Source organism: Talaromyces rugulosus, chromosome V, assembly GCF_013368755.1.
Source record: "Talaromyces rugulosus chromosome V, complete sequence".
NCBI lineage: Eukaryota > Fungi > Ascomycota > Eurotiomycetes > Eurotiales > Trichocomaceae > Talaromyces > Talaromyces rugulosus.
This window is the reverse complement of record NC_049565.1, coordinates 4,978,043-4,993,984: the sequence shown is the minus strand read 5'-3', so window position 1 is coordinate 4,993,984 and position 15,942 is coordinate 4,978,043. Positions and strand designations below refer to the sequence as shown.

Here is a 15,942-nt window from a genome sequence, read left to right as displayed (position 1 = left end):
TTCAAAGTCGCTCTTTCAGGATCATTACAGGGCGTAATGGAAGCAGTCTCTTCTCTCTCGAGCCTTGACAAGGCATAATCGACTTCTAGGTCATATAGTTTGCTTTCTAAAGCCGAGATATGATCGCGTGAAGATAGCACAGCATTTTGGGAGCTTGTGGACACGACGAATTCGCAGCTCGTGTCAGCTCGCGCGCATTGTCGGCAGCAAGGGCGATCCGTGTCGCATCTTATTTTCTTGCTATGACACCGGGTGCACGCAGGGATATAATATACCTTTGCCATAGCCCTCTATGCTTCCGTATTCAACGCTGTTGATGTTGGAAGCAAGGGGACGGAGGCGCCGAAGCAATTACTGTTAGGAGAGTACACGCTAACCCTACATAGGAACGATTATCCCCACTTTGCTCTTCGGCGCCTCCGTCTCTTCCTCATCGCGCTCTCTTCTCTGTGCTTCGAACAATTCTTGGACATGTCGCATTCATGGCCCCGCGAAACAGTTCCCCTTCGTCTAAAGCAAAAGCAACTTGCATGTTCCTTTTGCCGAGCGCGCAAGCTCAAGGTGTGTTCGACCATCCGTATTATTCCCCATTGTAATGCTCAAAATATATATAGTGCGATAGTCTTACACCGGCTTGCTCTTCTTGCATCAGACTTGATAGAGCAGACACATGCTCTCTAGGCACCCAACAGCATGGGCAAGATCGAGATTACACGGGGTATTTGAAACGGAGACTTCGGGTTTTACAAGAGCGTTTAACGGGTCATCTATCCGGAGAAGAACTTGATGAAGAAGAAAGTGCAGATTTTACTAAATTAGTGGATGAGGTCGACGCAACATCGCTGGAGTTGCCCTCAAAATTGCGATGTGGTCTTCCTCTGTCACAAATCATCATTGCCTCTACTTGCGCTGTTAACCTTTCTGAAGCTGAAGCGCAAGAGACGGAGCTGTCTCTTCCACAGGAAGATATCGGTTCGATGTTGAGTGGGTACTATCTCGAGCACATTCACGCCGTGACTACGCCTTTTATTTCCACACAGTCAATCCGGACCCAATTTGATCTAGTTTATTCTTCATCAAGAGAAGTTGGGGCATATCATAGTGACTATAACACGGCCTGCTTTAATGTTCTTATGATCATGGCCATTGCAACTGCTTCTCTTTCTCAAAGGGGCTATTCTATATTAAATTCAACCGCCAGGACTCTTTTCCGACGCGCTTTTCGTCTCTTTGGCAACTATCTGGTAAATTCCGAAACGCTGATAGAAACCATTCAAGGACTACTCTTTTTGATACAGTATGGAATGCTGAATCCGTCTGATGTACATGTCAGCTATCTTATCAACGCCGGTGTACGAATGTGCGTTGATCTTCAATCACATCGGAATGTTGAGACAAATGATGAGACGCAGCAGGTTAGCAGAAGATTGCGTTGGACCATATACAACTTCGACTGTTCCTTTTGCATTGCTAGGTCGGTACCATGTGCCTTGACAGATGCGGGCTGGAAACTACATGTTTCTGAAGAAGATTCACTGTATCACGCGCAAAAATGCAGAATCATCCAGCTGCAATCAGCTATCTTTGATCAACTACATACAAACTCCGAAGTTTCCCTGGATTCGGTTGAACGCCTTGCCACAAGACTGGCCACATGGGACCAGCAAAACATACAAATTAATTCTATTAATTTGATACGATCACTTAGGAGGGAATTTTATCATGCAACGATTCTCCTATACCGCCCATGCCAAGCACTCAAAAAAAGATCTCCAGAGCATTTATTACACTTGTGGAACTATTCACTTGAATTCGCACAAATCCAGCGAGACTGTACTGAAGAGATGTTAGATCTCGCCGCCTCTGCGGAATGGGCTTTCACTACCGGAATTGCACTAATATACTCTTACCAAGAAATTGTTCGTTGTAAAGACCAGCAATACGCAACAAATGCGGCCGCAGTACGACTCAGTCCTTTGTGGACTGGCGTTCAAAACATCAGCCATGTACTACGGTCTGTATCTCAGCAATGGGCAGATGCGACAAATATTCTTCACAGGTTTGAACACGTTGTTGAAGAAAGCATTGCAAGGGTTGAAGATTTGATGGACGGGTGTGAGACTATAATCTTTCCTTCTGATGTCAATGACATATGGAGACATGCAAGTGTGACCAACGATTTGCTTTTAGACAAAAGAACAAGGCACATGGAACTGGACAAAAATGAAGAGTTGGCATGGTGTTTCATCCACTCATGGAGCCACATGGGGCGACAGCAAGACAGTAATGGATATTGATATAAGTACGAATCAATTAGACTGTTTTTTGTCCAAAAATTTGTCATCTGAGCCACTGCATTAGGGATTAAATTAAATAGCAGCGAATAGGTCTACATAGTTCGTATTCCAAAACCTCCACCCTTTGCCGAACGGCCGTCTGCATGCGAGAAAGCCTTACCGAATGCTGCATATCCCGTATAAGATGGCAAATGGTCTGTAACCACCCTTTGACTCACTCTTCTGTTATCTACAAATTCGAACAGTTTCCTGAGAACACCTATTCCATATCGGTCGAGTGAACCGTGACCAAGGTTGTTAAAAATTCGTTGGAATTAGGCAGTTTCTTGTGCTGGGAAGTACAAGAGCATGTAGTTCTGTCAGGCATCAAAATGGAGTAGAAAATTACGGGGCCTTATTTGCTATACGAGGAGCGTAGCCATTGACAGATCAGCAACATATCTACTCGCATAATTGGGCCGACAGACTAGGCTGGACTGCGCTGATTCGTATTCCCGAGCTAAGATTCTTGACTCAGCGGTGGGTCTACATAAGTGGAGGCGACATCCAAGTTATAACTTGATGAACCAAGTTTACGTCGGCTGGGCCAATCATCTTGATATATTTGATTCTCATAATCGCCGCATTAGGTAGATATCGACCAGAATTTCTCTTTTTTCTTTTTTTCCCCAGCTTGACGTGTTACTCTACCAGGTCCGGTCCTAAATTAAACCTACAGGGAAGCCGATTAGACTGTGGCTCAAACGGGGTCTCGAATTCCGATAAAAAGAAACTTTTTTTTTTACCATAATCCGGCAAGCAGATTTGCTCATTCTCCATCATTGTCGCTGCCACTTTGATCCTGGTATCTCGAGATCCTTAGATAATGGCTATAATGGCTTCGGTGAGCCATCAGCCTTGGTGGAAGGAGGCTGTAGTCTATCAGGTCTACCCTGCCAGTTTCAAGGACTCCAAGGGTGATGGTATAGGTGATATACAAGGTCTAGTCTCTAAATTGGACTACATCAAAGATCTCGGGGTTGATGTGGTTTGGCTCTCACCGATGTTCAAAAGCCCCCAGGTAGACATGGGGTATGATATCTCCGACTATGAAGATGTCCACGAACCTTTCGGCAACCTCGCCGATATGGACGAGTTGATCGACGCGCTTCACCAAAGGGGCATGAAATTGATTCTCGATCTAGTCATCAATCACTGCTCTGACCAGCATGCCTGGTTCCAAGAATCTCGCAGCTCGAGAGATAATCCGAAGCGAGATTGGTATATTTGGCGTCCTCCTACTTATGATTCCAAGGGAAACCGACAACCCCCAAACAACTGGCGGGCCAGCTTTGGCGGTAGTGTCTGGGAATGGGATCAAAGAACCGAAGAATATTATCTCCACTATTTTGCGAAAGAGCAACCGGACTTTAACTGGGATAATGCAGAGACGCGCAAAGCAATCTACAACTCAGCAATCCGCTTCTGGCTGGATAAGGGTGTAGATGGCTTCCGCGTAGATACCGTCAACAAGTACAGTAAACCAGCAGAGTTTCCTGATGCCCCTATTACAGACCCCAGCAGTCCATGGCAGTTCGCCTATCCACTGTTCTGCAATGGACCCCGGATACATGAATACCTCAAAGAGATGGTCCGCGAAGCCATGGATCCATATGGGGACGTTATGACTGTTGGTGAACTTCCCTGCACACCTGATGCGAAAGAAATCTTGCGATACGTCAGTGCTAGGGAGCACGAACTCAACATGGTCTTTCATTTCGACATGGTATACACTGGAATGGGAACTATTCGCAAGTACATCCCCGAACCATTCGATCTTCGGGATGTTAAGACAGCACTCGCCAAATGGCAGTGCTTCATTCAAGACACAGATATGTGGACGACCTCGTTTGCCGAGAACCATGACAGCGCTCGATCCATCTCCCGATTTGCTTCAGATGCTCCCGAGTACCGCGCGCAATCTTCAAAAATGCTGGCATTGATGTTGACTACTTTGACTGGGACCCTCTTCATTTACCAAGGTCAAGAGATCGGCATGGTCAATATCCCGCGCGACTGGCCGCTGGAGGAATACAAGGACCTGGAAACTCGCAATTTCTTTGCCTTGATGAAGGAAAAAACCAAGAATGACCCTAAAGAAATGAGTGCTGCTATGGATGGAATTGCGTATCTCGCGCGAGACCATGCCCGAACTCCGATGCAGTGGAACGACTCGTTGAACGCGGGCTTCTCAGTAGGGAATCCCTGGATGCGAGTTCACGACAACTATCGCGAGATAAACGTTGAGAAGCAGATTAACGACGACACCAGCCCCTTACAGTTTTGGAAGCGCCTGCTTCGTTTCCGGAAAACCCATAAGAACCTCTTCATCTACGGGCGGTTCACGGAATATGATCATGAAAACACCGCTCTCTTTACCTACACAAAGTCCCTTGACGATAATGCGAACCCCTCATTAGGTGAAACGAAGGAGGTCAAGAAAGCTCTCGTTTGTCTTAATTTTTCAGGCGTGCGGCAGAAGATATTTCTCCCCGAAGACTGTCAATCGCACACTTTAGAGTTAGCCATCAGCACAAATATCGGAAGGGTAGACGGAGACAACCTAGAGCCATATGAAGGCAGGGTTTATTGGACCCAATAGAAACCAGTTAAACTTTATGGGAGAAGAACCCAATTCAAGACAATAAATTTCTTTCTGTCAGTCCTCATTTCAAATTAATAGCTTATATTACATTAGTGAATAAAATAACAATACCCCTGGTATAATTAATAATACAAATCAAAGATCCTTATCTTACAACAGCCATTTGAACTTGTTGCATTGCAGAATCCCTGCAGAAGCTCGTTTGGGATCGGCTCGCAGCACAATGCAAGTTATTATTATTGCCAGTGTCGATATTATACGCCCCAAGTTCAATGTGCGGTCGATTACTCCTCAAGATTGTGTAGGAATTTGGTCGAGTCCGTGAAGAGGCGGTATTAGATGCGAAGACTCGAAAAAGGGGCCGCATCACAATGAGACTCCCCGCGATAATGCCGAGACTTGCCTCGATATTGGACCAGATTGATACCTGAGTTGTTGTATCTAATATAGTCAGATCTCACGGAAATCAAAATACTAAAGGAGGGGGACGAACGCAGAAAATCGGGGCTGGCGGCATAGTGTAAAAATGGGATGCGGACGATGACGGCCGTGCTTGCGCTGGAGGATGTTCCCATTAGAATATAAGAAAATTCTCAAAGCCGAAGATTTGGGAAGGTACATACACACACGCAATGCCTAGGATTCCGGAAATGGCCACTTTGATGCGTCGACTCATCTGTAGATTCCAAATAATGAATACCGGTAAGATTCCCATGGTGAAATCACAAGCGGCTGCCACTCCGCTGTACATGTAGACCACCCCAAGCAGCGAATTCATATTCATACAGTGGCCGTGTGGCATGGTACGCCGGTTCCAGTAGTAGTCCACTGGACTACACTGGAAAATGGTGAAAAAGAGAAATACGATCCCGACAGCGGTTGAGAGAACAATAACGGCGTATAGAATAAGCTTGTGGACGCGCTTAACGGTAATTCGGAGAAGTGTGATTGCGATGGACAGACGGGCGAGGGTGCAGGTGATTACATAGAATATTTGGCCTAGTAGCCATCCCTGATCGAGATCAATGGACGTTAGTGTATGTCGTCGATATACATGTACAATGGAGCCTCCCTACCAGTAAGCCCAGACGGACATCGTCTGGATGCTGCAACAGATAACTCTGCGTCTTGCCCATGCCGTGTACAGCACCGAAAATACCAAACGCAGCAAAGACGATGTTGGAAACCTGAATTTATCAGAACATGGACGAAGAAAGTCAAGCAGGTTACCTACCGCAGCCACCACCATCAGGCCATCGTCGCGGCCAAAGGACTTGACCACGTACAAACGCACAAAACACCGGAGGCACACGGCGAAGAGTGACAAGGCCAGAAATACGGCGGTCACGATAATGATTGCATGACTACCGCTTGCCATTATTCCTCTCCAGCCCTGCAACCTGCAGAGACATAGCGGAAAGCGCGAATATCAAGATTGTTGTATTATCATTTTTTTTTGTCTAGGTCTATGTTCGACGCGCATAATTTGGTTCTGAAGGTCCAAGCAAACTGTGGAGAAATTCGCATCGGATCAATCAATAATGATCTTGATAATGCCTCGCTAGTGGGGATGGACGTTTCCGGAGTCCGGACACAACATTTCTGCTCGGGATTTGGGTCGAAAACCGGTTATAATTCGCCTGCTAACGTCCCTGCGTTCCCCGCATGGCGCCGCGCACGAGCTAATTCATCCTCTACAGGGGAGAATATTGGTCCAGCGCTCTCGCGGTGAGTGGCCCGTTTTCTTGAGGGGGTCTGTCTGTTATGTAACTTATGTTGTCCGAGAACCGACTCCCGAATTAACAAGGATTTCCCCGCGATGTTTTTCTCGCCATCTCATCTCGTATCACCACAGATCGACATATTAGCTGCAGCATAAGTGGGTCGTCACCGTGTGCCGAGGCAGCTGAAAATGCCCGACTGTTTTTATATCAGCGTGGGATACACCAGATGGCTACGCTGGTAACAAAAGTGTGACTACTATGAGAAGGATAAAAGCGGCTAAGCAATGATGCAGACCACAGCTAAAGACCTCGCTGGCAAAACAATCCCCCAGAGCCAGCGCTGGGTATACTCAACGACTGCCCTGGCAAACACAAGGCTGCGCTCCCTCTCGATGAATGTTGCTCTAATCGGAGCATTTGTTGCCTTCAATCAGTCGGCTACTGGCCACAGATTCTACCAGTATATTGATCAGCAGTACGGCATCTACAACGTCAATGTCTGGGGCACATTTGTGGTCACCTCGGTGTTTTTCTGGGCATGGTCGGCCGTCTTTGCTATCCCAGACTTGACTGCTTGGCCGCGGTGGCTTTTCAAATATAAAACACAGCCGTTCATCCGGGTTGATGGTCGATCCTACAGCCGAATTGCTCTCATCTCACTGCGAAACCAAGTTCTCGTGGCTTTGCCTGTGATATATTTGAATGCGTTGACGAGTCCGCTGAAGCCAGTCCACCCCGCAGCTTTACCATCGCCATTAGAGACAATCGCCACTGCCCTGTTTGATATCCTCTGCACCGAAGTGGGGTTTTACTATATCCATCGGACTTTTCACTCCAAATCGCTCTATGCGACTTTCCACAAACAGCATCATGAATTCACTGCCCCTGTCGGACTCGCCTCGACGTATTGCACCGTGACTGAGCATATATTTTCAAACCTGTTGCCGAACGCCCTTGGCACACTGCTGGTTCCACATCACTGGTCCCAGGCGACCTTTACTTTTCTGCTACTGGAATTCGGCACGATCTGTACGCATTCCGGGTACAACATCCCCTGGCTGCCGTCCAATCTTCAACATGATTTTCATCATTTCGCGTTTGATGAGAACTTTGGACCAACTGGGTTGCTTGACGGTTTCCACCAGACAAACCGAAAATACGTAAGGACTCTTGAGGAGGCGAAATTGCGAGTTGGGGGTGACGAAGAAAAGGCCAGATCCCTCATTCTTGAGCGATTGGCTAGCAACACTATGAGCAAGTGAAGTCACTATATTGGGTTAACGCCCATGTGGATATGATAGGCAGTGACTACCTACCGTACATAAGGGAAGATGGTAAAGCCTCGGTCTAGTCAGTCGCCTGGATTTGCTAGTGCCCTTTCTAGAGAGAGGATTTAAAGTGGCGTTTATTGCAAATCTCTGATTCTGATCGTAGCGATTATTATGCTTTTAATCCAGCGAGAATGGAGAGAATATCGTGAATGCAAAACAAAAGCTTATAGCACCCCCATCTCCAGCCAGTCCTTGCAATCAATCAATCAATCAATCAATCAATCAATCAATCAATCAATCAATCAATCAATCAATTCGTACACTATTGTAATATAGTATAGATAAAAATTTGCTTTGACTTGGACTGTTAGCAGTTCCGGTGCCTAAGAGATCAGGCAGGAATTCAGCGCACGTGATTTATAGTCTCCACCGCAGGGCTGAAGGGCTGAAGGGCTGAAGAAATGCGAGCTAAAATGGATAACTCATCAAGTCTTCAAGGTCATGTTGGCCTGTGTCGTGTCAGACATGTCGACGTCAAAAACTTTAAGTATGCACTAATAGCGAGCGTTTACACTATTCTACATTCTATTATTTATCTTGCCACTTTATTCGTTTAATATTATATGTTACAATTAGAAGTAAAGATTACGTAGAAATACAATATTGATTATTAATAGTTAAATTATCACATTTAAAGCAGCCAGAGGTTTTTCTATTATTAGATTGGTTTAGTCGCCGGAGTTACTTCAAACCAACACTGATTGCATGTGGCCCCCTACTGTACTATATATTCTATATATAAAAAGCAATATATTTAGAATTATATGAATTATTATGGATTTTTATAATAATCGTGGAGCGAAGCTCCACTATTACAATTATATTATTATAATAAAATACCGACTGCCGTTCTCACCGCCTTCCATTTTGAGGCTGAAATGCAGTTGGCTTACAGCAACTCATACCACCGTAACCTTGGGCACACAAGGCGGAAATAACATGGTTATTGATATGGCCGGTCTGTCTCTAATAATAGCCCAGTTAAGGTGATAGTGCTTGCGTAGTCGCGCTTAACGGATCCTTTCCGGGCATTGAGTTAGCCGATCTCAAAATTTGGCACATTGGAACTTCATTTATTATTAGCAACGTCAACAATATGTGTTGTCCGGACGAACTCAGCCGCTCCCAGGGGTCGTTTCGATAACTATTTATACGTACCTCAATTATTAATTGATCCATCTCAAGCCATTGTTAACTCTTCTTCAACCATCAACGCAATGCCAAATGTCGGGAGACCTAGTCGGGACTGTCATGAATGTAGGGTGCGACGACGCAAGGTACAGTTATCTTATCAATCCATGAGGGAAAAAAAATGCATATATTTAACTATACCAAAGTGCGATCTAACGCGTCCTTCGTGTCTCTGCTGTCTCCGATCCGGACGGTCATGTCCCGGATATCGAAATGATTTCGAGACGCGTTTTCAAACAGAAACAGTCTCTTCGTTCGCGACTAATATGCATAAAGACCGTCGAAGAAAGCGGGATACTGTACCTACCTCGGTTCATAATAGAGAAACTGCGGAGGAAACTGGCTCCTCAGATAGAGCCATAGATAGGGTTCCGCCTTACCGATTGACCCTGCCACGGTTCAATGGAACTGTAGAGGGTGCAGAATTGTTGCTACTAGCCCCGTTGACATCGGTACATATCGGCCGTGCGGCTAGAGAGTATCTCTCTTCTAATTTATTACGGTTCATCCTGCCCTCACTTGGAGAAGAAGCTTCGTATGTGACTCATGTTCCTTGTCGATTGGGGCATGAAGTTGCCCTAGACCATGCAGTTCAATGCGTTGTCGCTGCGTTTCACGCATTGCATAGTCAATCTTCCTCGAAGCAGAAGACTCTCTCATTGTACATGCGTGCATTGAACAGTCTTCAACAGGCTATTAACGATCCGGAGAGATCACTTTCTGCAGAGACTTTGTGTGCGACCGAACTGCTCTGTCTTTTTGAAGTGAGTACATCATGATCTAGAGGGTCTGGGCCATTCTACTGACACACAGCTCCTCATAGTACTTGACTAATGACATCGATAAAGCTTGGCTTCAACATACCCGGGGCGCCGCTTTGTTAATCGAGCACCGTGGCCCTGAGATGTTTACGACTGAGTTTGAAATGTCTCTCTTGATTGGCCAGATGGGGATTATTGTGAGTTGAATTAACTTCTTTTTCTTTATTTTAAATCCGAATGCTAACCCAGGTCCATAGACAACAGAATCATATTTTGATAGCAAACACTGCTTTCTCGAGCAAGATGCCTGGATGTCTACTTTGCAATCTGCTATTTCCCCAAACAGTCAATTTTCTGATCGTAGTGAGAGGGTCATCTCGTTATACGAGAGTCTCATTGAGCTCACTGGTCTTTTCAGCGATTGTATTACTATAGTTATGAACCCCGATGAACACGATGGTGTGCTGTACGAAACACTAGTCCGGAAAGTTTACACGAGACGAGAGGCTCTGTCGACATGGTATCACAGGTGGAGCAAAAATATACCTAACGAGATGGAAGATAAAACATCATCTCCGATGACTGACGGCCCCTACCTATGGCCACAAATCCTAGTCACGTATCAAGCCTGTGTTCTGATGACTAATCGAATGCTGGTTGCACTCGACCGAACCCTAGGATATCTTCTAGAACCCGAATCGCTAGAAATCGCAGGTCAGATTTTGACGATCCGAAGTTCACGACAGACCGATATTCGCGCTGGTAGTATGATGGCCAGTTTATCGGTCGCTCACTCCATCCTGGATACAGCAGAGGACTGGCATCGAGATATAGTTGACGTTGACCTGTCTGCCAAGCGTGCATATGGAAAACCGGTTCTAATATCACCTGAGAAGTTCCGTCATTGGGTTGGACTGATGGGTGTCAATATCTGATACAACTTATGACCGCTTTTATTGCTCGATAAATATCTGATTAGCGTAATTCACTACCTAGCGTTGGAGTCATTTCTGGACCCGGATACTTGGACTTTGCTTTCGTTGAATATGGATGGGGGATTGACGAGAGATACTCGCTAGAGATACTCTTCAACTTTTTTCGGCTTTTTATACAACACCAATTTAATTTTTAAAATATCTAAAGATTATAAGATATAATACAAAATAGAAGATTTTATTTATATCTATCATATAAAAATTAGAAACTGTTAAGTATTTAATAAAGAATTTTTAATCAAAAAAATGCTAAGACGTTAAATAATATTTAGTCTTTTTCTTTACACAATATAATATTAAAATTTACTATTAAAATAAACATATTTTTTTAATGAAAATTAATTTATAGATAAATAAGTATATATATTTTATGAATACAAAAAGAAAACAATATTTAGTTAATGAATTATAAAAAAATATTTGATTATTTCATAAAATACGGGAGTGTCTTTAGGAGTGTCTGTAGCAAATCCCTACGGTTACGGCAGTGCCACCAAAAGAGGCTAGCACAGACAAGTTTAAAAAAAAAGACTTCTTGCGTCGTGTGACTATGTAGCCAGACGATATGCCAATTTACACTACTTGATCTATCCTGTCTGGCTGTGCCACAGCACCTTGTGACTAGCTAGACTCGCTCTCAATTCATAGTTCTGACTGTAAAACCGCGCGGCCCCGGCTGAACGAAGCCTCCTGGAAAAGAATACGCACTGGGCTTAGCTTAAACAGATCCTCTGATCATCCTACCATGCTCACAGGTTTCCCATTGGCTCGGCGTTTGGTCCGGCCAAGTTTTACGCTGTTCACCGTCTGCCCGATCACTGCCCGATTAGGGCTAACCGGGAGGAGCGAGGAAACCCTTGTCTGTTACATGGTGTCGGATCGCATAGGCTAAAGTGTGCATCCGGCACGTTTTATTTAGCAGGGAAGAGAGCTTTTCTACCGGCATTTCTTCGGCTTGTTCCGATCAAACCTTGCGCAACCTAGAAGAGCAGAAGGTAAAAAACAAAACAAAGGTCCTATGACGGCATAGAGATCGACAGCGGGGAAAAAATAAGCTTAGCGGCTGAGCCCCCTCACACGACCTGGTCAAGCCTCTTGTCTTTTCTCCTCTCCTTGGAAAATTTTGCGTCGTCCTCCCCGCATCACAAACGAACGTATCGCATCGACCAGATATTCCGTCATTCGCTCCGCACATGAGCACTCACATGCCACATGCTGGCAAGATGTTCCGAGCGAGGATCGCTTAGCCCGGACTGAACTCCCTAACAAGCCCACCGAGGGGTTGGTTAGTACATTTTCTGCATGCTATTGGGCAGCGCATAGATTCCCCTCCCCGCAAAGCTTACGTAGATACGCGTTTAATGCATTCCATTGGTAGCCCTGAGTAACCGAATCTTCGGAAGGGAAAACACAAAACATTCACAAATCAGTCTTAAACATTTCCACTTGCCTATTTCTACACGGCTCTCCCGTTATTAACAGGACTGGGCGCCCACCTGCATATGACTTCATACATATGCGCCAAATCAATCGGTAGCCAGCCCAGCAAACTCGGTTGGCTCAAACTGTTGTCATGCGGGGATATGCCTGGAGACCTGACAACGAATAACAACCAATATGAAAACCAGGAATCAGTCACCGTTCCGGACTTCGGCTTCATCCTTTGTCCAACCACTGGTCAGGCGGTGAAATGGGTATAGTCCGGGGTGGGTCATGAGGTCCTGTCTTTTCTCCGAATGGCCGTTGAAGCTATCACCAACCCCTAGATATTAGGCCTAATCAACCTATCTCCCTTGGCAGCCGATCAAGCCCATGCATGTTAGTACGTATCCACATGCGTGGAGTACAGGAATGGGGAAGACAAAGAAGTTGGCAAATGGAATGAGTGTTTTTTCGACAAGTACATATGCAAGGGGTTTTCCGTACCTTTTAGAGAAATTTTTTTAACAAAAAAATCAGAATAAAGATTCTATCCCCTCTCGTGTCCTCCATACTGCATGTTGTACTTGTAGCATCATATACAGCACCTGTAGCAAACAACATGCGCGGGGGATATTTTCTTTTAGGGTTAGCCACCGCTGCTGCGGCCGCCTCCGTGGATAGCTGTCCTGGTTACAATGCCGGCGCAATCTTGTCGTCGCGCTCGTCACTAACAGCAGACTTGTCTCTGGCTGGTGATGTGTGCAATGTGTATGGGGACGATTTGGACAATCTCAGGTTGTTGGTCGAGTACCAGACAGGTAAATTGACAATGGCTTTGAAATCACGGCCGAGACACTAACATTGTTACACGCAAGACTCTCGTCTCCACGTTAAAATCTACGACGCCGATGAGCAAGTCTACCAGATCCCCTCTTCCGTTTTGGAAACACCTTCCGGCCAGCATGGCTCTTCATCGAGCAGCTCTGACCTAGTCTTCTCGTACACCACAAACCCGTTCACATTCGCTATCCAGCGGCGCTCCACCCAGGAGACCCTGTTCAATGCAAGCGGTCTGATTTTTGAAAGCCAATACGTCCGTCTGCGCACGTCTCTCCCCGAAAACCCAAACATTTACGGGCTAGGCGAAGATTCGGATTCTTTCAAGCGTCAGACCGTCGATTATACGCGCCCGTTGTGGAACAGAGGCGCCGCCTTTTTACCCCCGCTTCAGAGTCTATATAGTAGCCACCCGATCTACATTGAGATGCGCGATGGCCAAGCCCACGGCGTATTCTTGTCGAATAGCAACGGAATGGATATCAAGATCAACAAGACCACACAGGACGGGCAGTATCTCGAGTACAACACCATTGGTGGCGTGCTTGATTTCTATTTCCTATCCGGGCCTGCGCCAGCGGATGTGGCCCGCCAATACGCCGGAGTTGTTGGAACGGTATGCTCGTTTTCATTCTTTTTGAGAAGAAAAAAAGGGACATTAGCTAATAGATTCAATAGCCCGCTGAGCAGTCCTACTGGACATACGGCTTCCACCAATGCAAGTACGGCTATGAGGACGTCATGATGGTCGCCGAAGTCGTCTACAACTACTCACAGGCGAATATCCCACTAGAAACAATGTGGACAGATATCGACTATATGGACCTGCGCCGCCCCTGGACGCTTGATCCAGAGCGGTTTCCACTACACAAGATGCAGGAGCTGGTGACGTATTTACATGACCACCAACAACAGTATATCTTGATGGTAGACCCGCCAATATCTATAAACGATACCTCCTTGTATGCCACGGCAAAAGAGAAAGGCCTATTTATGAAGTGGGACAATGGGTCTGACTTCGTCGCTACCATGTGGTCCGGTGCCGCCTCATATGTAGATTTTTTCAACCCCAATGCAATGGATTTTTGGAGTGGCCAGATTGGGTCGTTTTTTGATGATGAATCCGGTGTCGGCGTGGATGGCATGTGGATAGATATGAACGAGGTATGATTTTCAACTCCAAGAAAACTAGGATTGATCAAGGGCTGACTTAATGTTGTATAGCCCGCAAATTTCTGCACATACCCATGCTCCAACCCTATTCAAATTGCCATTGAAGGTGGTATTCCGCCCGCACCACCAGCGGTGCGTACGACCTGGGACTCTCTGCCTGGGTTCCCTGCCGACTTTCAGCCACCATCGACATCATCTCGTCGACTGAGTACGAGAAGCACGGGCAACATGACCGGGCTCTCTGGCCGTAACTTTGCCAATCCGCCCTATATACCAGCAACAGGTGACGGAACACTAAACGCGGGCACTGTATACCCCGAAGTACGGCAATACGACGATTATACTATGTATGACACGCATAATCTCTATGCTTCGCAGATGATTGCGCACTCGAGACAGGGCTTACTCGACCGCCGTTCATCGGAGCGCCCTTTTATCATCACTCGCAGCAGCTTTGCGGGGGACGGCGCAAAAACCGGTAAATGGACCGGTGACAACGCATCGACATGGGCCAACTATCTCCTCTCGATCGTGCAGCACATGGAATTCGCATCAATCTTCCAGATGCCCATGATCGGCACCGACGTTTGCGGTTTTAATGACAATACGACCGAAACGCTCTGCGCCAGATGGGCCATGTTGGGCGCCTGGTATCCATTCTACCGAAACCACGCAGACATCAGCTCCAACTTCCAGGAATTCTACCGGTGGCCCTTGGTAGCTGCTGCAGCCCAAAAGGCGATTGCTACGCGGTTCCAGCTCCTCGATTACTTCTATACAGCCTTCCACCAGCAGACCGTTGATGGCTCACCCACGACCATCATCCCACTTTTCTTCCAATATCCGAACGATGCGAATACTTTGGATATCAGCTATCAGTTCTTCTTCGGCCCTTCCATCCTCGTCTCGCCAGTGACCGAGGAAAGCCCATCGGCGACGGCGACGGCAACAGACTCGCAGAGCGCCACCTTGTATCTACCCGACGATCTATTCTATGACTTTTGGACGGGCGAGAAGGTCGTCGGTACTGGCTCACAGATCACCGTCGACAATGTCACATACACCGACATCCCCGTCCACGTTCGCGGCGGATCTGTTATCGCCCTTCGCTCCGATGCCGACAAGGCTAACACTACGGCGCAACTGCGTACTCACGATTTCGAGCTCCTCATCGCTCCCGATACCAACGGCCAGGCCACGGGGAGCCTCTATCTGGACGATGGGAAGAGCGTCAACCCGTCGTTTTCGAGTGAAATAGGTTTCACTTTCGATAATGGTCAGTTGTCGGTAAACGGAACGTTTGGTTTCCAGACAAGCTGCCAGGTCATTCGCGCCAGGGTCATGGGCACAAGTTCGACCAAGAGTAGCAATGGATTTTCGTCGTACACGACGTTGAAGAAGGGGTTGAACGAAGGTTGGGAGGCTAAGATCAACCAGTAGCTTGGGCTGTTTTAAACGTTTTCCTTGAATATAAGTTACTTTCCTGTACATAGTTTTTATCATATGAATCCTCTTCTCCATTACTATCCCTGGTACAATATTTAAGGGCAATTCACCCTGTTTATAT

General features: G+C 46.4%; 6 protein-coding genes across 6 annotated transcripts; 5 read left to right on the top strand and 1 right to left on the bottom strand.

The window, feature by feature from the left end:
* Positions 1-471: 471 nt before the first annotated feature.
* On the top strand, positions 472-2,297 carry TRUGW13939_10248 (uncharacterized protein; the record flags this gene model as incomplete). Its single annotated transcript, XM_035493361.1, has 2 exons — positions 472-561; positions 615-2,297. 2 exons carry the CDS (start codon positions 472-474, stop codon positions 2,295-2,297), a joined length of 1,773 nt encoding a protein of 590 aa, XP_035349254.1.
* An 874-nt stretch (positions 2,298-3,171) lies between these two features.
* TRUGW13939_10247 (uncharacterized protein) lies at positions 3,172-4,938 on the top strand (the record flags this gene model as incomplete). The annotated part of the gene is made up of 1 exon (XM_035493360.1): positions 3,172-4,938. One exon carries the CDS (start codon positions 3,172-3,174, stop codon positions 4,936-4,938), a length of 1,767 nt encoding a protein of 588 aa, XP_035349253.1.
* Positions 4,939-5,086: 148 nt separating this feature from the next.
* Positions 5,087-6,319, bottom strand: TRUGW13939_10246 (uncharacterized protein; the record flags this gene model as incomplete). The annotated part of the gene is made up of 5 exons (XM_035493359.1): positions 5,087-5,382; positions 5,435-5,499; positions 5,565-5,953; positions 6,018-6,128; positions 6,176-6,319. 5 exons carry the CDS (start codon positions 6,317-6,319, stop codon positions 5,087-5,089), a joined length of 1,005 nt encoding a protein of 334 aa, XP_035349252.1.
* Positions 6,320-6,952: 633 nt separating this feature from the next.
* TRUGW13939_10245 (uncharacterized protein) lies at positions 6,953-7,927 on the top strand (the record flags this gene model as incomplete). Its single annotated transcript, XM_035493358.1, has 1 exon — positions 6,953-7,927. The coding sequence occupies one exon, from the start codon at positions 6,953-6,955 to the stop codon at positions 7,925-7,927; it is 975 nt and encodes a 324-aa protein (XP_035349251.1).
* Positions 7,928-9,453: 1,526 nt separating this feature from the next.
* On the top strand, positions 9,454-10,883 carry TRUGW13939_10244 (uncharacterized protein; the record flags this gene model as incomplete). The annotated part of the gene is made up of 3 exons (XM_035493357.1): positions 9,454-9,951; positions 10,011-10,145; positions 10,206-10,883. 3 exons carry the CDS (start codon positions 9,454-9,456, stop codon positions 10,881-10,883), a joined length of 1,311 nt encoding a protein of 436 aa, XP_035349250.1.
* A 2,101-nt stretch (positions 10,884-12,984) lies between these two features.
* TRUGW13939_10243 (uncharacterized protein) lies at positions 12,985-15,815 on the top strand (the record flags this gene model as incomplete). The annotated part of the gene is made up of 4 exons (XM_035493356.1): positions 12,985-13,183; positions 13,241-13,818; positions 13,881-14,366; positions 14,427-15,815. The coding sequence occupies 4 exons, from the start codon at positions 12,985-12,987 to the stop codon at positions 15,813-15,815; spliced, it is 2,652 nt and encodes an 883-aa protein (XP_035349249.1).
* Between the last annotated feature and the right edge of the window lie 127 nt (positions 15,816-15,942).